This window comes from Mytilus galloprovincialis, chromosome 4 (assembly GCF_965363235.1).
Source record: "Mytilus galloprovincialis chromosome 4, xbMytGall1.hap1.1, whole genome shotgun sequence".
NCBI lineage: Eukaryota > Metazoa > Mollusca > Bivalvia > Mytilida > Mytilidae > Mytilus > Mytilus galloprovincialis.
In genome coordinates, this window is record NC_134841.1 from 34,691,538 (window position 1) to 34,710,800 (window position 19,263).

Sequence of the window (19,263 nt, forward strand, 5' to 3'; positions counted from 1 at the left end):
AAAAAGACTTGAATCCTTTAGCCGAATATATTATGCTTTGAAAACGTTGAGTTGGTGAAAAGAAGAGCTTTACAACTCATTGGATACAAAAGTGTTATTGGAACAACAATATATTTCGTGTTAAGTCAAACGCGTTTCGAATTGTTGTTAAAGGTATCAGGCTTATAATTTTATACGCCAGGCGCGAGTTTCGTCTACATAAGACTCATCATTGACGCTCAGATCACAATAGTTCGGAACACAAACAAGTTTAAAGTTGACGAGCAGTGAGGACCAAAAATGCCAAAAAGTTATGCCAATTATGGCTAAGGTAATCTAAGCCTGGGATAATAAAATCCTTAGTATTACAAATAATGCATACCTTTGCAAACAGTTTCTAAAAATGACTATATAATTGATATTCATGTCAAAACCAGTGTTTAAATGTGTATGCAATATTCTGTTGTTAATCAAAGCGTCTTTCAGAGATAATAGTAAAAATATATACTCAACGTGCTGCAGTATGAATCAAGTGTAAAATATCAAAAATTTTATCTATATGTTTGATGTATTTAAGATTTTGATTTTGCCATTTGATTAGGGACTTTCCTTTTTTAATATTCCTCGGACTTCGATATTTTTTTTATCTAACTTTTGTATATCAGATGGATAACATTTCATCAAATATCATTATCCTTTTATTTGTATACATATAGATTACTGTCTCTAGAGTACAGTTTGAGTCTACATGTTTTGTGTTATAAATGTACTATTCTAGAAACAAGATTAAACGTCAACATATTTATAACAGTACAAGAAGGCGAAGCCTAGAAAATCAGCATTTGGCTAATTAATCCTATTTACAGCATACATATTCACTATTGGCTGAATAGTATGAGTGATATAGCGTAAAATGTGCACAGCTAAATGACGTAGCTAGGTACTGATACGTCCCGTCATTGTGTTATTGTGCTAAGGTAATTTTTGTATTTTTGTCTTTCATTTTTGCTAATGTGCTTTGGGTATATGCCTTTTTGTTGATTTTGTTAACACATTGGTTTGTTTTTATGGTGATTAAGATTATCACACAATGTTGACTGCTGTCCCCCTATTTTGACAGTTTTACCAATTATCTCTGTTGTTTTTGTTCACACATTGGTGTCAATATAATCGAATTATGCGACTGTCATACAAGTGAGCGGTTTGAATAACTGTAAAACCAGGTTTAATGACTATATATAGAGTTAACGATAACCTTCAGAATAGGGAGTTTACAAGCAAAAGTTTAGATCAAAGAAAATATACGTAAATATATGTGAAGGATATGTGTTAAAAATAGAAAATACGTATACATTTATTTTGATTAATATATTCAGGTAGGTATAGCTAAAAAATTTACGCTTTTAAGGAAGTGAGTTTTCTCCCTTTATCAAAATTAATTTGCATTTCATTTAAAATGTTTAAAGCTATTGCATATTTTTAAAATGTAGTCTCTTATTCATTCAACGACAGTACTATCTACCCTTTGCTAGCATTATTCATTTAAAAAATTGTACATCTTTTTTCTTATTTTCAAATTTTCATCGATATATTTAAATATTTTTTGTAAAAATAGAAAATTTGGATTTTCCTCTTAGTATTTAAACTTCCTATTTCTTAAGTTATGTAGAGGCTTCTATGCTACTGGGGCCGCTCTTGTCATGCACAACCCCGCAACAAAAAACTTAAACCAAAATACCTAGTATTCCCAAATCATACCAACCCAACATGCATGCCAACAGTCTAAGTCCCCAGTAGTAAAGCGGTCTCTGTTTCCTTTTTCTTTTTCTCTAGACTATTCACTGTTTTTCGTTTACCAAAGAGAAGGAAGACACAGTGTGCATCTATGTATTATTTTATATATGTCGCTGCGAAGTATATCATTATCAAAAACTGTGATATATGAGCAATTAGTAGCATAACATACGTTTTTTGTAAGAAAGGCAAAGAAGTAAAAGATTTTAAATGACTTAGCTCAATCTCAGCACACACGACTGAACTGTCTGGATGAATTGGAAAAAAACTGTTTTAAAGAATTACAAAAAAAATGTAGTAGGCAATTATTAGGTCTAACATTTAAGCTCTGAAAATATGTCAGAACAATCCCAAAGTACTGAATAAACATAGCCAGTTATGTCGTATTAGCGGTAAAAGAAAACTCTTCTAAGGTCAAAGCTCGGTCTCTTCTGAGGAAACTTTAAAACCAAAACAAAACACCCCTAAAAAAATCATTTTTTTATTTAAATAAGGCCGTTAGTTTTCTCGTTTGAATTGTTTTACATTGTCATATCGGGGCCTTTTATAGCTGACTATGCGGTATGGGCTTTGCTCATTGTTGAAGGCCGCAAGGTGATCTATAGTTGTTAATGTCTGTGTCATTTTGGTCTCTTGTGGATAGTTGTCTTATTGGCAATCATACCACATCTTTTTTTATATTTACATGTCCTCCTTATTATTAACCCCTTTATATTTTCAGAACTCTTAATAGTCTGTAAGTTTTGTCGATACATTGAATTAACACCGTTATCTTGCGTACTCTTTTATTTTTGTAAAAATGGTTTTGATAATATACAGATAAATCTTCATTTTTGTCAAAGAAGATGTTTTGAACAGGTCTCTTAAATTCGAGAATAAAACAAAATGTAATAAATCTTAGAAAAACCCACACAACAGATGTTCTTTATGCATTTTAGATTTATGTATTTTTTAGTATAAATGTCTAAGTTTTTTTACGTTAGGGGAAGCAGCAACAACTGCTAGATTATATTCATTTTATATCTTTCATTGCATTATCGAAACGATGAAAAGCCTTTTTCTTAACAGACAGACAAGTTTTTTGACAAATGTTTTCCAAATGTTATAAAAAATTTCTAAATCTGTAAAGCATTTTTCGTAAAATGTGTAATATTTGCATTTCAGGTGAAATACATAAATTTTTACATGTTTTGGACGTCATAGTCACATAAAAAGTGACATTTTTGTTCTCAAGTTTCTTGATGGAAAAAAATATTCTTTTATCAATAATAAGCTTGATAAAAAATAATTTTCACATCGAATTAGTTTACTATTTGGTACTTTAAAAAAATTTAGTACCAGTATTGTTTTGCACTAAACACTTCATAATGATCTGCTGTCCTCTTCCTCGTCATCATACAAGATGTAAGCCTCTCTTTCAACATTTAAAATGCATTTGAATTTATTGACGAAAATAGGATCAAGAAAAACCTTCGAAGAATCCATTGAACATCGTGCTGATTTTTTAATTTGTTCTGTTTCAAACTTTTTTACGACATTTATTGATGTTTTATTGAAAATTACGGTGACTTTATTATGATTAAGGGAAAACGAGAAAAAAATTCAGCGTTCTATAAATAGTTATCAAAGGTACCAGGATTATAATTTAATACGCCAGACGTTCGTTTTGTCTACATAAGATTCATCAGTGAAGCTCAGATCAAAATAGTTATAAAGCCAAATAGGTAACAGTTAAAGAGCATTGAGGACCCGAAATTCCAAAAAGTTGTGCCAAATACGTCTGAGGTAAGCTATGCATCAGATAAGAAAATCCTTTAACTATTTTTGAGTAACCAAAATGAACCATATGAACTGTTTTGGTATAAGTATACGTATTTTTTTGATTTCGGTCTGTGTGCGAGTGCCAACTGTTCTAACAAAATATACAAGTGTTCCTTTGAAAATTTTAAGTGTGGATTTGCATTGTGTCTTGGTATTTATATATCCAATATTCCTGTATTTAGTTATGATGTTTCTTTTGTATGCTCGTTTGGATATAGTGTGGTGCATTATTGCTTGTTGTTTGAATTCTATAGTTTCGAAACATTTCACATATGTCTTATTTGTCAGTATAGTCAAGTTTTTTATCCATGGATAAAGTATTGTGTAAGTCTGAATTATTTAAGCTTTGTAACAGCGTTTATTTAAAAAAAAAAAAAAAAAAAAAAAAAGTTCAATACCGTCATTACCATAATGATTGTTTGTACTAGTATTTTGAAAATAATTATATGATTTTCAAGACCATATATCCGTCACATAAATAAGTCACTGTTTGTGTTGTCCTATGCTGTCGTTAATAAAAGATGTTCGTTGATATTCTGCTGTTTACATGTTGTAACGGCTATTATATTACTAGAATGTATGTGTGAGTTTCTTTGCGCTGAGTGTTCTTCCGTTTGTTTGTGTTGCATTCCTGTCTCACAGTGTTGTCCTTTTAATCAATATTTTTTTAACATTGTCATATAAGCTGAAGGGTTTGGCTAGCAATAAAACCGGGTTAACCCACCATTTTTTCGTAAAATGTCGTAAACCAAGTCAGAAAAATGGCAGTTGTTATCAAGTAGTTACAGTTCGTTTGGTTTTGTTGCATTTTAGTGTTTCTGTTGTTACGTTTTTTTCCTCTTTATGGGTTATTTTGCTAGAAAACTAGAAGTGTATGAATCAGTTACTTTTAAGTCAACAAAGGCGTCAGATGTTCTGTATAATTATTAGTAAGTTTTTTATTTCGTTTTGATTTCAAAACACGAAACGTGTTATACACATTTTCTTCTACCGTTAAATCATCGATATTTCAAATAACTAAGTTAAATCCTACAATGAGTATTTACATAATTATATCATTTGTCTAAGTGCAATAAACGTTCAGTTTTGCGATAATAAGCACATCCGCTTCATTTGAACTCTGGTTGATAGTTGTCACATTGGCAATAACGTCTTCTTTTTCATTTAGGAGCTCTCAAATTTACTAAAAGAAAAAAGTTAACGTGATCGAATCAACTATTTTTCAATCTCTTTGTCTCTTTTAGTCAAAGTTAGAGTCTAAAGTAGTATAACAATGTTCTTTTGTACACTAATCACGATAAACATAATTTACTTCCGCACTAGGCTTGACTGTATATCTTATATATTTTAATTATCATTACACCCAATTTACAATAGCCTTGACAAATCTCACTACTAGTCTTGTTTGTAGTCTGATCGACTGTCTTCTCTACTACTTAAGTGTCTATAATTGTTCTTTGTATCCCAATGAATTCTTTAGAAATTTATTTAGTAACGCTTCGAATACCAGGAAATCAGTTTGTTTGGTGTATATAGCTCATCAATTACTTGATTACTCTTTGTTACCTAATCTTGTTTGCTAATCATTATGGATCACATGTAACTCTGAAGGCAAGTTTGTTTCGAAAATGAGTTGAATTTTCATGTTTGAATTGTTTCACATTTTTAGCTCACCTAGCAACTGGTTGTTAACTGAAATATATGAGTAAACCATAATCGGAAGGACAACATTTTTTCTAACCCGTGAAGGGAAAACGGTAGTATTACATTTTCCCAGCATTAATTCGGCCTTTTGTGTATCCAAGGCAGGTGAAGGAAGTCAAATTAGGAGCGCTGTGATTGGATGTAAGGGTACAATATATTTTTTTTTTACAATATGAATTTTGAAACCTATTGAAATATTTTCTAGAGAATTATTCGAAAGACTTCCACAATTTCATAAATTTGGTGCAAAATCACGGTGTGCATGGATAACATGATTGCTTATTTAAATCTGACATGTATTAGGTGAATACTACTATGCCCAAAACAGTAATATAAAATGAAATTTAGTCCGAGGCTCTTTATAATATGATAATTACTTAGCAATCAACGGTCATGTTAACTAATTATCTGGTATTCGAAGCGTTACTAAATAAAATTATGAAGAACTCATTGGGATACAAAGAACAATTATAGACAATCAAGTAGTAGAGAAGACAGTCGAGCAGGCTACAAATAAGACTAGAAGTGAGATTTGTCAAGGCTATTGTAAATTGGGTGTAAACATTATATTTAGAAAGCTTAGTATTATGATGTCTTTTTTTTTTCAATTGGGTCAATCGTTATCAAAGGTATCATGCTTATAATTTTATACGACAGACTCGCGTTTTGTCTACAAAATACTCATAACTGACGTTCAGCCAAACAAGTATAAAGTTGATGGAAATTGGGGACTTAAAATTCCATAAAATTGTACCGAATACGACTGAGGTAATATATGCCTGGAATGAGGAAATCTTCGGTATTTCGAATAATTCATACTTTTGTAAAAAAAATAATCTTATTTCTAAATCGAGGTACTATTGAATGTTTTTATTAATTACAGTTCTTATATATATATTATTTCCATAAAAAAATGTACAGTATTTTATATGCATGCAAACATTTTCAATATGGATAATTGACCTTAAACAAAAAATATGATGTGGATGTCGATATAATTAGAATTTTCTGAATAACAGATTAAATTTGTTTTCTGAATCTGTGTGTTGAATGTATGTCTTAAAATAATAATGTATTACTATTGGAATAGTATTATAAATAACAGTTGAAACAGTTTTAGGAATCACCACGTGTTTTCATAAGGGAAAGCTTGTAGTACTTTTTTTATTCTAATTTGAATTTGAATTGTAGATTTGCGTATAATGAAAGGCAACAGTAGTATACCGCTGTTCAAAATCATAAATAGCTTGAGAGAGAACAAAATCATGTTTACAAACTAAAACCGAGGAAAACACATCAATTATAAGTGGAAAGCAACGAATTCATAGAACACTGAAATACAAAAAAAATCAATCAAATATGCAACAAACATAAAAACGAACTATTAGATAACAACTGCCAAATTCCTGACTTGGTACAGTTATTTGTTTATGTGTGTTTTTCATATTGGTATTATCTTTTGTAGATTATGTGTTATGTTCTATTATATATCATTACGTCAGCATTATTTAATTGCGTAGTGGTATTAACAATTTGTGGATTCTTATCAATTCTAAAGAACTTCTGGACAATTTTAAATCTCGGTCTATTTCTGAAATGAATTCTAACATACTTTTGATTTTAAAACCCTGTATGGCAACATTGCCCATGTGAAATTATAAAATTGTTTTGTATAAACATTGAACGACAAAAATTCTTACTTTGTGACGTATAACTTTTCTGACGAAGCAATGAATGTGTTTTTATTTGATAGATGTTTTTGGTTTTTTTTTTTGTAAAATCGTAACACGGTGATGACTGATGTACCCATATTTTGACTATTTTATCTATTATGTCTGTTTAGTTCACGCATCGTTGTAAATATAACTGAATTTGATGTCGTAAAAAGTGAGAGGTTTTGCATTATAAAACCAGGTTTAATCCACCATTTTCTACATTTGAAAATGCCTGTACCAAGTAAGGAATACGACAGTTGTTGTCCATTCGTTTTTTATGTGTTTTGTCATTTGATTTTGCCATGTGATTAGGAACTTTCCGATTTTGTTATCCTCGGAGTTCAGTATTTTTGTTATTTTCATTTTTAACAACATTTGACGTATATTTGGTTTCTTTGCTTGTTTGACTTATATTTACATTAAAGATCCAAATTTGTCATCGGGTTTATCAGACCCTGTTAGAGTCTTGCTCATCTCTTTCACATAGACATTTTTATTATATGGAAGAAATTTACACTTTATTTTCGGTTAAAAGTAGTTTGTTAAAAAAAGGATATTTTGAATAACGGTAATTAACGTCACAATGATAATGTCCATTAAATACTTATCTCGCTATCCTGTTGCATATGGCGTGAGAGATGATGAAAGATAATCTCTTCATGTATCGCAATCCTGTTTCATATAGCGTGAGAGACGATCAAAGACAATCGCTTCATGTATCGCGTTTGTCACAAGACAATGCATCTTTTGTCTTGTGATTCGAGTTTCAACTGTTCATGCTTAGTAGATAAAAAAAAACAATTTTGCTGGTTACTAGATATAGCGATAAACATTTCGCCCATAATTCTGGAATTAGGTGTTAACATTATTCAGGTTTCAAGATTCTGCGATTTGTGGAGGTTGAGAATGTCATAGACATTAAGTATTAACATACACATGTACGTTAATCAAGAGAAAAACATTTCCTTCGTGTTTTTTGACTGAAAATCAACTTATTTTCGCAGATACTTTAATTTGCATTTAGTTCCTTCTAACCCATTTCGCGGCGATTCAATTTCGCGATTGTAAATATTACTTGATGAAGTTAAATAAAGAAAATTTCAAGTTTTACATATTTTGGACGATTTATATTCGCATTTTTTTTTCTCGCCAAAGTCGAGAAAAGTAGTTAGCCTATAGTATAATGAATTGGGTTATGGATGTTGACAGAATAAACTACTGTTGCTTTTATGTATCCGTAAAGTGTTATGTGCACTGCTATTTGACTATATCTGATTCTGTTTTTGTCGATTGATTGCCATATGATCATGATTGATTATTATATCACTGTTGGTCAAAAGTACAGTAACGGTGCTATATAACAATGAAATGAAATACCCGCACAAAGCGATTTTTAATTTCAGATCCACAAAAACATCTGAAAGCCAGAGATGTAAAAATAACGTCAAAACATTAGGATCTATATATTCTAAATAGTCCTAAATACAATAGTCAAATCCTTCAATTATGTCTGCGGAATATGAAACCTTAGTTTCTTCATAATTTATTGACGAAGAATGTTAGATAACTAAGTTAAAATACTGATATCATATGAAATCAAGCCAATGAAGAAGTTTGTGGTTTCTTAAAGTTGGTTATTCTACGATCTCAATTCATTTTATATATACAATAAACTCATCATAGATACCAGGGTTGAAATTTTGTTTTCGCGCTTGATGCGCGTTTACTTCATATTTTTTAATTAACATTTAAATAAGAATGTGTCCCAAGTACACTCTGCCCCATCCGCACTATCATTTTCTTTGTTCAGTACACGGTGAAAATGGGGTAAAATCTCTAACTTGGCATTAAAATTAGAAAGATCATATCATAGGTAACATCAATAATACTAAAATTACGAGGTCCAATTTGTCAGCCGTCATCACGTAAAAACGACGAATCAAAGAATTCAACTTTATATATAACTAATATAGTACAAAGGTGTAGATTAAAAATTACACCACTCCAGGCCCTTTTGTTTTCCACGTAATTAATATTGCCAATAATTAAGAAGTTCCGGGTCGAGTCCGATACCGATACCAATAGTATATTCACCTGTTACCGATTACCTTATCTGTACGTTCCGCATCTGACAGGCGCACCACCAAACGGTGTATTCAGGATTAATATGCTATATAGTATTACACGGGTCATAATCACAGGGTTGACACTACTTAATTGTCAAATTGTTACCTATTGTAGTATTTTAATCAGTTAGACTTTCTAAGATAACAATACGAATACTAAAAATCTGGACTAAAATAAGGCGTATAGGTACAGTTTTCAAATTGTTAGCGGGCATGACGTAAAACAGCGAATCAAAGAATTCAATATTTATAACTAATATACAATGCTGTTGATTAAAAAATACTCCATTCCAGGACCTTTTGTGTTCCAAATAATTAATATTATCAATAATTGATAAGTTCCAGTTCGACGGTTTCAAACAAAAAGATTTGAAAGCAGAGAAAACTGTGTATCTTATAATCAGCATGACTTCAGTCACGGACCCGCGATATGCGGGTGTGTTCTAGTGTTTACTAAGTTTCAAGTTGATTGGACTTCAACTTCATCAAAAATTACCTCGACCAAAACCTTTAACCTGAAGCGGGACAGACGGACGTACGAACGGGCGGACGGATGGACGGACGAACGGACAGACGAACGAACGGACGCTCAGACCAGAAAACATAATGCCCATAAATGGGGCATAAAAAACAATACACACATTTAGTTTAGGTGAGAGAATGTGTTATGAAGCACTTATGTGAGAATGTATCTGTGAAGTTGTTAGTTGAATTATAACCTTGAAATTGTGGTTGGTAGTTTATTCAAATCTATAATTTGAAACTCTCTTTTGCAATATTGAAGTTGTTTGTATTTTTGTTAATGGGCAGATATTGCACTAAACTGACTTTTTATGAGTTTCATTATAAATGATTATTAATTGATGGAACGTCGTTTTTGTGAGATTGCCTGTTTAGATCATTTAGCAATTTAGGAACACTTCTAGTGGTGTGATATCTGTTGCAGGCATATAATGCAGATTTTCTTTGCATCTGTTCATATCTGAGTATATCATTTGCATTTTCGTTTATTGTGTTTATTGAACTTTAATGTTTCTGTTGTTTCGTTGATTTCCTCTTATAGTTGATGCATGTCCCTCAGTTTTGGTTAGTAACCCAGATTTGTTTTCTCTGAATCGATTTATGACTTTTGAACTGCGGTGTATTACTGTTGCCTTTCTTTATATAATCTGGAGGGTTTAAATCAAAACATGTCAAGCAACATGAAAAGTTTGGTATCACATTTGTTTTGTTATCTCTTACTTATATTAATTTTGAGAAAATATTGAGTTTTGTCTAAAAGAGGGACGAAAGATACCAGTGGGACAGTCAAACTCATAAATCGAAATAAACTGACAACGCCATGGCTAAAAATGAAAAGGACAGACAGACAGACAGACAATAGTACACACGACACAACATAGAACACTAAAGAATAAACAACACGAACCCCACCAAAAACTAGGGGTGATAACAGGTGCTCCGGAAGGGTGAACAGATCCTGCTCCACATGTGGCACCCGTCGTGTTGCTTATGAGATAACAAATCCGGTAAATAGTCCGGTAGGTCACACTTATGAAAGGGAAGGGCGGGTCGATTTGCTTTTGAAGCTAATTGTTTTATATGCGTGTTCTACTGTAGATCTTCATATAGTGTAATGCCGATTCGATCTGTTCTGAATGCGACCACGAATGTTGTAGTAGAAATCTAAGTGTTTTTTTCTTATTTGAAAAACAAGCACAATGTCTGAGTCGATGTCTTCTTGAAGCTTACTGCAATAGTCCGGTGTGCCAAATTCTTATTTGCTGTGTTTTAGATAGAAAAGAAAGTAATTTATGTAAATGAAAAACAGTTTCGGTTCTAGTCCTGCGGGGATATTGGTGTTATTAGAATTTGTGCAGAGTGTATTGCCTAGATAACAACTCATTGGACTCTTTAAGAAGTTGACCACCAATTTTGTAGTAGAAATCTTAAGTGTTTCCTTAGACATGGAGTCTCATGTGTCCGAGTCGAACTATTCTCGAAACTTTCTGTAATCGTTTTTTGGCAGGTGTATCAAAATTCTTATTTGGAGGTGTTTAAGATGGTCAGGCAAGTAATTCATGTAAATGAAAAAGAGACTCGGTTGTAGTACTGTGTCCTGCGGATCTAGACGCCTGATGTTACAAGAGCTTTGTTCTGATATTATGTGTTTAGGGATTCTCTTGAAGAGAAATGATTCAATCATCAATCGAAACATAACTTGAAATATCTGTTATGACTACAAAGCGTATGAATCAGATTTAGAAACTAAATAAAATAACGAGACCTGTTTGAGTACATGCAATCTATATCCCTTTCCAAATGCAATAAGTCAGATAACATTCATTACGAATTCAAAGAAAATTTATAAAGGAAACCTGGTCGTATAGCTAGCTAAGCCTATAGTGCAATAACTTATGTTTGATTTTATAATTGATATGTTTTTGACATTCAGTTGTCTTGTCTTTCATCAGTCGTAGTTCCTATGGATACCAACGTTTTTTTTGCTGTTTTTTTTTCAACTAGGACATACTTTGTACAGATGTTCTCGTGAAGAGTGACAAAGATAGCATTATAATTCAATAAGGTCATATACTCTCATAAAATCATTCAAATGTTTTAACTATGCTGATTGCGTCTGTTCTCTTTTGAACTCACTGGGGCTTTTTTTTACATTTAAGCAGGAAAATTGAACTGATAAAGCATATAAAATTATCTCAAAAGTGTTCTTATATATCCTTCCTGGAAATTTTGTCCGTTTGTCTTATCAAAAGTAGGATTTTTTTCTAATAGACATGTTTATGGCATAACAGCAGAACACATCAGATATGAAGGTGATGCTTTACTACAAGGAATTACCATAATAATCAATAACATATGTAAGGAAGCCTCAGTTCCAGATTGCCTAAAACATGGAATACTAACCCCAATCTTCAAAAATAAAGGGTTACCTTGTACTGAAACATGTGTCCTCCACAAGAAATACATACTTTGAATTTGAGATCAATGATACAGCTATGCTTCAGCCAAGCTCGGCTCCTCATATAGGAATTAAATACAGCTCTGACTTAAAGAAAACAATCAACATTCATATTGAAGGAAATATTTCTTAAGCCAGACGAACAATGTATAGCCTGATGGGGGTTGGTCTTCATGGAAAGAATGGGCTCAACCCAATTACTTGTTTACACATCTTTCAAATATATATCCTACCTGTCCTTATTTATGGACTAGATATATTATTTTCAGACAAAAAAACACATAGATCCATTAGAAGTATTCTATAGGAAAGCAATCAAACAAATCATATCACTGCCAAATAATACGGCAGATGCAGCGGTCTATACTATGACAGGAGTTATTCTAATACAAGGAACAATACATGAAGCTGTCATAAATATCTATAACAAAATATGTGGAATGGAATCCGCAATAGAAAAGGATCTAGCTGAACGACAACTACTTATGTCTGGTTTCAACTCTCAAAGCTGGTTCTCAAAAGCAATATGCATTCTAGTCCAATATAATCTACCTTCAGCTCATGATCTAATGCTCAATCTGGTCAATAAAAATTGATGGAAAACACAAGTAAAAAAACCAGTTGACAATGTCTGGCATGATCAATAGAGAAGACTAGTATCCTTATCTAGTTTTCTCAATTATCTATCCACTAATAATATACTCTGGTGAAACACTCATCCTTGTATTGCGAGTGTTGGCACATCATCTCAGGATATAAGTCGTCTTCAAACAAAACTAAAGCTTCTTACAGGAGCCTACTATCTTCAAAGCAACAAAGCTTCATTTAATCAAAATAGTGTAGATCCAACCTGCTTACTATGCAAAGAATCCGCAGAAACGGTAGATCACTTCCTTCCTGAATGTAAACTTTGCATGATACCCGCATACCATACCTGCATTAACTTGAAAGCTTTCTTTTGTAGCTTTGGAAACTGTACCAAATGCTTTAATCTTACCAATGTTGTAATAGACGCACAGCTCATTTTAGATCCGAGTCACTTATTATGTGCTTGTGGTTGCAGATGCAAATGCACCGACAATTGTTTTACGGTAGAATACATATCCAGAAAATTATGCTATGCTTTACATGCCAAGAGAAATGAACTCTTAAAGACTTACCCGTCTAGCAAGCGTAAAGGTCACCGACTGTAGCCAACGTACACTCCACGGGGCGTACATTTATATTTTTTATATTTCATATTTTCAAACTAAGTATATATAGACATATAGACTTCTTGAAACCTTATTCTTTACGAAGTGCTCCTTTGAAGGAGGGATTTCCTAATACAGATACAGATACAGGGACATATTTAGTGTAAAACATAAGCAATATGGCCAAAGACAAGAACTCTTCCAACACATTCAATTTTAATAAAAAGAACTTGTAGTATAAGAAAAAAAAGCTTGAAGGCAATATTCATATCAGTAATGAAAAAAATAATATTTTATCACTCTTGGGCTAAAATAGTTTAATGATATTATAAACAGACAATAAATTATAAATATCCAAAACCATTCTAAACAGCACTTATATAGCAATATTTTCATTCACACAGACTTAAACTCCTACCTGAATTGTGATAAAAAAAGAAACCAGAAATTCGGCTAATAAATTTCTCTACATTGATGAATTATACTAATTAAAAAGAAGATATGAAATCCTAATGGGCCAATAAGGAAATATATAATCCTATATAACTGGTTTGATTCCCTGTTTTAACGTTTATTTTTGGTTTGTTTTCATTCCTTTTATGCATTTTACAAAAAATCTTATTATTTTTGCAATAAAATGTTATTTGCATTTTTATGTTATTTTTATTTAAATAAATGAAGTTTATAAAACAGATTTATTAATTATAGGCAACAGAACTTGTTCAAATAAAATCTCATTATATAAAAAAGAAGTTGTGGTATGATTGCCAATGAGACAACTATCCACAAAAGACCAAAATGACACAGACATTAACAACTATAGGTCACCGTATGGCCTTCAACAATGAGCAAAGCGTGAGCTATAAAAGACCCTGATAAGACAATGTTAAACAATTCAAATGAGAAAACTAACGGCCTTATTTATGTAAAAAAAATTAGTCATATAAGATACAAATCCAGGTTAAAAAACCCAGAGGTAAATCACAAGACCTACAAAGAAGGGAGAGTTGGTGCAATAACAGAATAGGTAGCTCTCTTTATGCATGAATCACAAACTGTGCAAAGGATCTGGTTCACTAATTCATAAGTTTAGCCATTAAAATCTAGAAAAAAAACAACGCAATAATTTTAAGGAAATTTGAAAGTAAAATGCCCAAATTTTTCAGAAAAATAAGAAATAACCATTTTAAATAGTGATGTATGTGTGCTGTGTAGATTAATGAGTAACAACCCATATTTTTTTGATAATTTGGCAAAAATCTAAGACAGATTTCCCAAAAAATTAACAGTTGTGCCACCCTTTGACATAAAACCTCTATGCTGGAATATTCTTTGTGTAACATTTTCTTTCCTTTTCACCCAAAATTTCAATGGATGAGGGTTAGTGCCATATATAAAATAATGAACAAAGATTGAAAAGTTGCCTAAAGAAATGGATTTCAAATAAATTCAGTACCTATTTTAGGCAAAGATATTCATAGATAGGTAGAAGATGTACAATTATTCTTATCGACCTTTTAAAATAACATATTTAGCAATACATTTTTGAACGGCCTAATCAAACAATTTAAAAAAAAAAAAAACCTGTTCGGGGCAATTTATTGCGGTTACTGATTCCTTTTCGCTCCGTCAAAATGTCATAATTATCAAGTCATAAATAGACATTAATAAACATTTTGTTCACCAATAAATATTTCTTTTCTTTTTTTTCAAAGACATTTCGCCGATAAATTTCTTTTTACTTTTTTCTCAGAGACAGTCATCATGAAAATGTTTGGCAAATAAGTATATAAAACAAAGGTGCTTGAAAGGTCACATATTCTAGCTACCAATATCAATCAATAAGCTATTCTATATGTTTTGTCATGGATAACCAAAGTACATGATGAAGATGGATTAATTATATAATACATTAAATGTTTAAAAATAAATAAGGAAGGTAGAAATAAACTTATGATTTACATTTTAGAATCTATTAGGCTATATATAGGCTAATGCCATTTATAGTTGTTTTTTCAACATTTTTCTTGTATGATTTTACCTCTCATTGACATTTATGTCTGATCTCATTTTATTCAGCAGTGTTTCATAAGCCAAAGGTATCTGCTTATGCCATTTGATAAACTCAACATGGATACCAGGATTTAAATTTTGTACAAAAGACATGTGTTACATAACTAAGACTCATAAGTGATGTTTGAATCAAAAAGGTATTATTAATAATTCAAGTATCAAAACAGACAAGTTTTCTGAATAACATTAGAATTGCAAACACATCTTAACTCTTTAACAATCAAATTACCATGGGTTGTACAAAAAGAAATTAAACAAAATTACAAAAAATTATGCCCATGGTTAAATTGTCCAAAAAAATCACTGACAATTACAGGAAAATATAATACCAGGGTCATTTACATTTTAATTACAAAACATTAAAAAAAGTTATTGAAAACAATTTTTCATCAATTTAATTACATGTATATATTAACAACAATCATAATATGTACACCTTTCCCTACCATAATGCTGTAAGGAGTACACAAATGTATTTGATATTAAAATTACCTACTAATAAATCTATACAACAATCAGACTATATCAACACGCTAAATAGTTTAGGAACATCTTTGCCAAGTGACATATACCTAAAGAAAGGTTAAAATCCCTTCTACTACATCAATTAGTTAATTTGGTTTGCAAAGCATGTTTTGAATTTTTAAGAAGGACTGAATTCACATACAGTTTATTTAATGCAATAGCATATACTTATTACATCAGTGTTCTCTATTTTTGTATAGTATAAACTTGTTATGTACTTTGTACTTATATTATCTCCTAGGTTATATACTTTGTACTTATATTATCTCCTAGGTTATATACTTTGTACTTATATTATCTCCTAGGTTATATACTTCTTATATACGTACTACTTGTCTCTTTGCTAACAATATATTACTATAATGTAAACCAAATTATTTTCAAGGAAACATTATTTTACATTTAGCCTTTTCTATCTCAATTTGCATGATTTAATTTCGTGATTTTCAAGTTTACAGTGAGAGAAGGAAAGATCCAGGTTTGAAATTTCCACAACAATTTATAATCGTGTTTTTTGTCTCTTGTGAAAGTTGTGAAAATAAACCATTCATGAATATTAATTGGTTTACAGTATAAATATCAATAATGCATTATATAAGTTACCTTCTCATTATTCAGTTTTGGCAAGATCGATAAAATCTGCACACGTTTTCAAAACCCTTCTCAGGCTCGCAGAAACAAATATTGTAATTTTCTGTACAATATATTTTATTTGGTTTCCATGAACATATCTTTTTCTCAATAAAAACCATAACTGGTACATAACTCATTTGTTTTACTTAACAGATTGCTCACAATTTACAACCATTCATTTGAATTACAACTATTATGATTTGTCAATTAGGAATAATATTAACCTGCAGTGTGTAAAAGCATATTATCTATATAAATTACAACTTTCATGATCGTTACAATAAATTATAAGCTTGATCTACAATGTATATAAGCATAGTTTTTAGCAGTATTTGTTCAGATAATTGATTGTAGTAAAAAACACAAATTGCATGTATATAGACAATTTAGATATAACCATAGATTTCTGTTACACTTTAAATAAACCAACATTTTCTTTTTGAAATCCAGAAATAATGAAACCTCAACTTGTCGAAACTATTATGATACTTCTATTATAGCAATAATTTTAGCTAGAAAAATGAAGAGTCAACAAATAAAAACACCTCTTTATTCTAATATGTATGGCACTTTAAGGTACACAAGTTGGAAACATTTTATACAAATTACATAATGTGAATTATCTATAATTATAATATTATATAAAACTTAATTATAGGTAACATTATTGTCAAAGCAGGAGAAAACCATCACTGATAGCATTATATAGCACTTGTTTGTGTATAGCAAAAATAAAGATTTATTTAATGTCAAAAAAACTGTTTTGATTTTTATGTTTTTCTTTGTGCTTATTTTCCCACCTTCTCATCTTTAAACATTAAGTTATCCATACACTGTAAACGAGCTGAGACAGTGGGTTGAGACAGATTATTGAGCATTATGTTATTTCAGTTTTTTTCGTCTATACATATTTTAGAAGGTAACTTCCAACACTTGAAAAACCATAGAGCTTCATTGTCAAGAATTAATTGTAAATTGTAATAGTAAAACCAAGTTACTGCTTGCAAAAAAAATATTTACTGTCAAATCATGTTTTTGATTTTTAATATATTATTCATTGTCTTTGTTTTTCCTTTGATAATGGAAAGTTTTGCATAGACAACAACTTATATATTTTCTAATCCTAAGAATGCTGCAATTTAATAACAGAACAATATATTTATACAAATAAAGCATTTGCCGTCTGCAGGTAAACATTTCAAAAAAAAAAATACTGGTCACAAATTTAAACAGGCAAATTATTTATTTATGTACTTGTCACATTAAGAAAATCCTTTTAATGTGTAGTTGTTTACATCAATAGAAAAAAAAATCACACATCTAAAATATTTTTTCTCAAATGTATTGTATTTCTCCAAACATTATAAATAAATTGATTCCATGTAAATAGTCCAATTTCCATCGGATAAGTAAGTCAATTATGTACACCTTTGTGAAGTCATTTACCATATAGAGAGGACTGCCTATATCCCTGTACTATCAAGATTCAACAAGCATCTTTAAGATCATCATTGTGCAGGATGATCTAGAAATAATATTTGTTGTGTAGGTACTTAATTACAATTCCCTAAAGACTATAGTTATAAGAATTTACTTTGCCAAAAAAGTTGTGCAATATAACATCTAGTTTTATATACATTCGCTCAACATGGGAAGAAACTGACAATGTCTAACAATGCACGAATGATGTCAACCAGAACCATAGTTTTTTTTAAGGTAAAATTCAACAAAACCGAAAGTGGTCTATTAAAGAAGTCTATGTTTGATCTGTATACTGAATGGGTGAATCATTCACAATTATATATTGTACTTCTGATTTTATACATTCTTGCTGGACTTAAAGTTTCATGGTGTAAAATGGAATGTTTACATGATAAGCAAATTAAAAAAAATCTAAAAATCTACTACACTTCAATAGGTGAAAATATAAATTACTTGAGTACTCTAGACTAGTGAACAATCACACATTTGAAAAATGCAAACACCCTAATGGCTACAAGAGGTAATAAAAAAAGTTTTGATGAACACAGCAGCTGTAAAACAAAAAAACAACACAGTTTTAATACAAAAGTAGCAAATTATTATAAAAAAAATCAACAAAATACACCAACAGCCTTTAAATAACTACAAATATAAAAGAAAGCTACTAAATTATGTCTTTTTTATGTAATTTCCCTTACAAACAGTATTATTCATATCAGTAACAATCAGGATGTCATCTAATTTTCACATACTAAATATACTATAGCCACAATTTTTGTTATATTTTGCATAACAGTATATATTATGCTTACCGGGTATTTGGTATTATGCATATTTATAATTCATTATAAAAAAGTGTCTCTGTAGTTTTCAGAAATAAAATTGTCTATTTCTATTTTCAAGTTAATGATATTCAGCAACTAGACATGTAACATTCCAAGTTTACTCCATAACTATTTCATTTTGATGAGGTTGTGCATCATATCAAAGCTGTTCCCATCATCATGTACTATGATTGTCTTTTTATTTTCATCAATCGTCTTTAGATATCCAAATTCGTCTAAACCAACAATTGTTACCTCCTTCCCTTTTTCCATCTGTAGTCTCACCTTGACATTGCTGAAAAAAAGAAAAAGTAGTTTTATATAATAATCACAAATAATCATGCAAACCTTTAAAATGGGTGAAAATGGGAAAAGAGGTCAAGCAGGACACATGATATTACAAGAACAATTACT

At 30.7% G+C, this 19,263-nt stretch overlaps 1 protein-coding gene across 1 annotated transcript in view; it reads right to left on the minus strand.

The window, feature by feature from the left end:
- Nucleotides 1-17,246: 17,246 nt before the first annotated feature.
- Nucleotides 17,247-19,263, minus strand: part of LOC143071972 (biotin--protein ligase-like) — a 60,106-nt gene continuing 58,089 nt past the window's right edge. Inside the window, exon 12 of the mRNA XM_076246703.1 lies at nucleotides 17,247-19,144. Within this exon, the coding sequence (XP_076102818.1) occupies nucleotides 18,979-19,144 (166 nt within the window). The 3' untranslated portion in view covers nucleotides 17,247-18,978. The remainder of the gene's footprint in view (nucleotides 19,145-19,263) is intronic.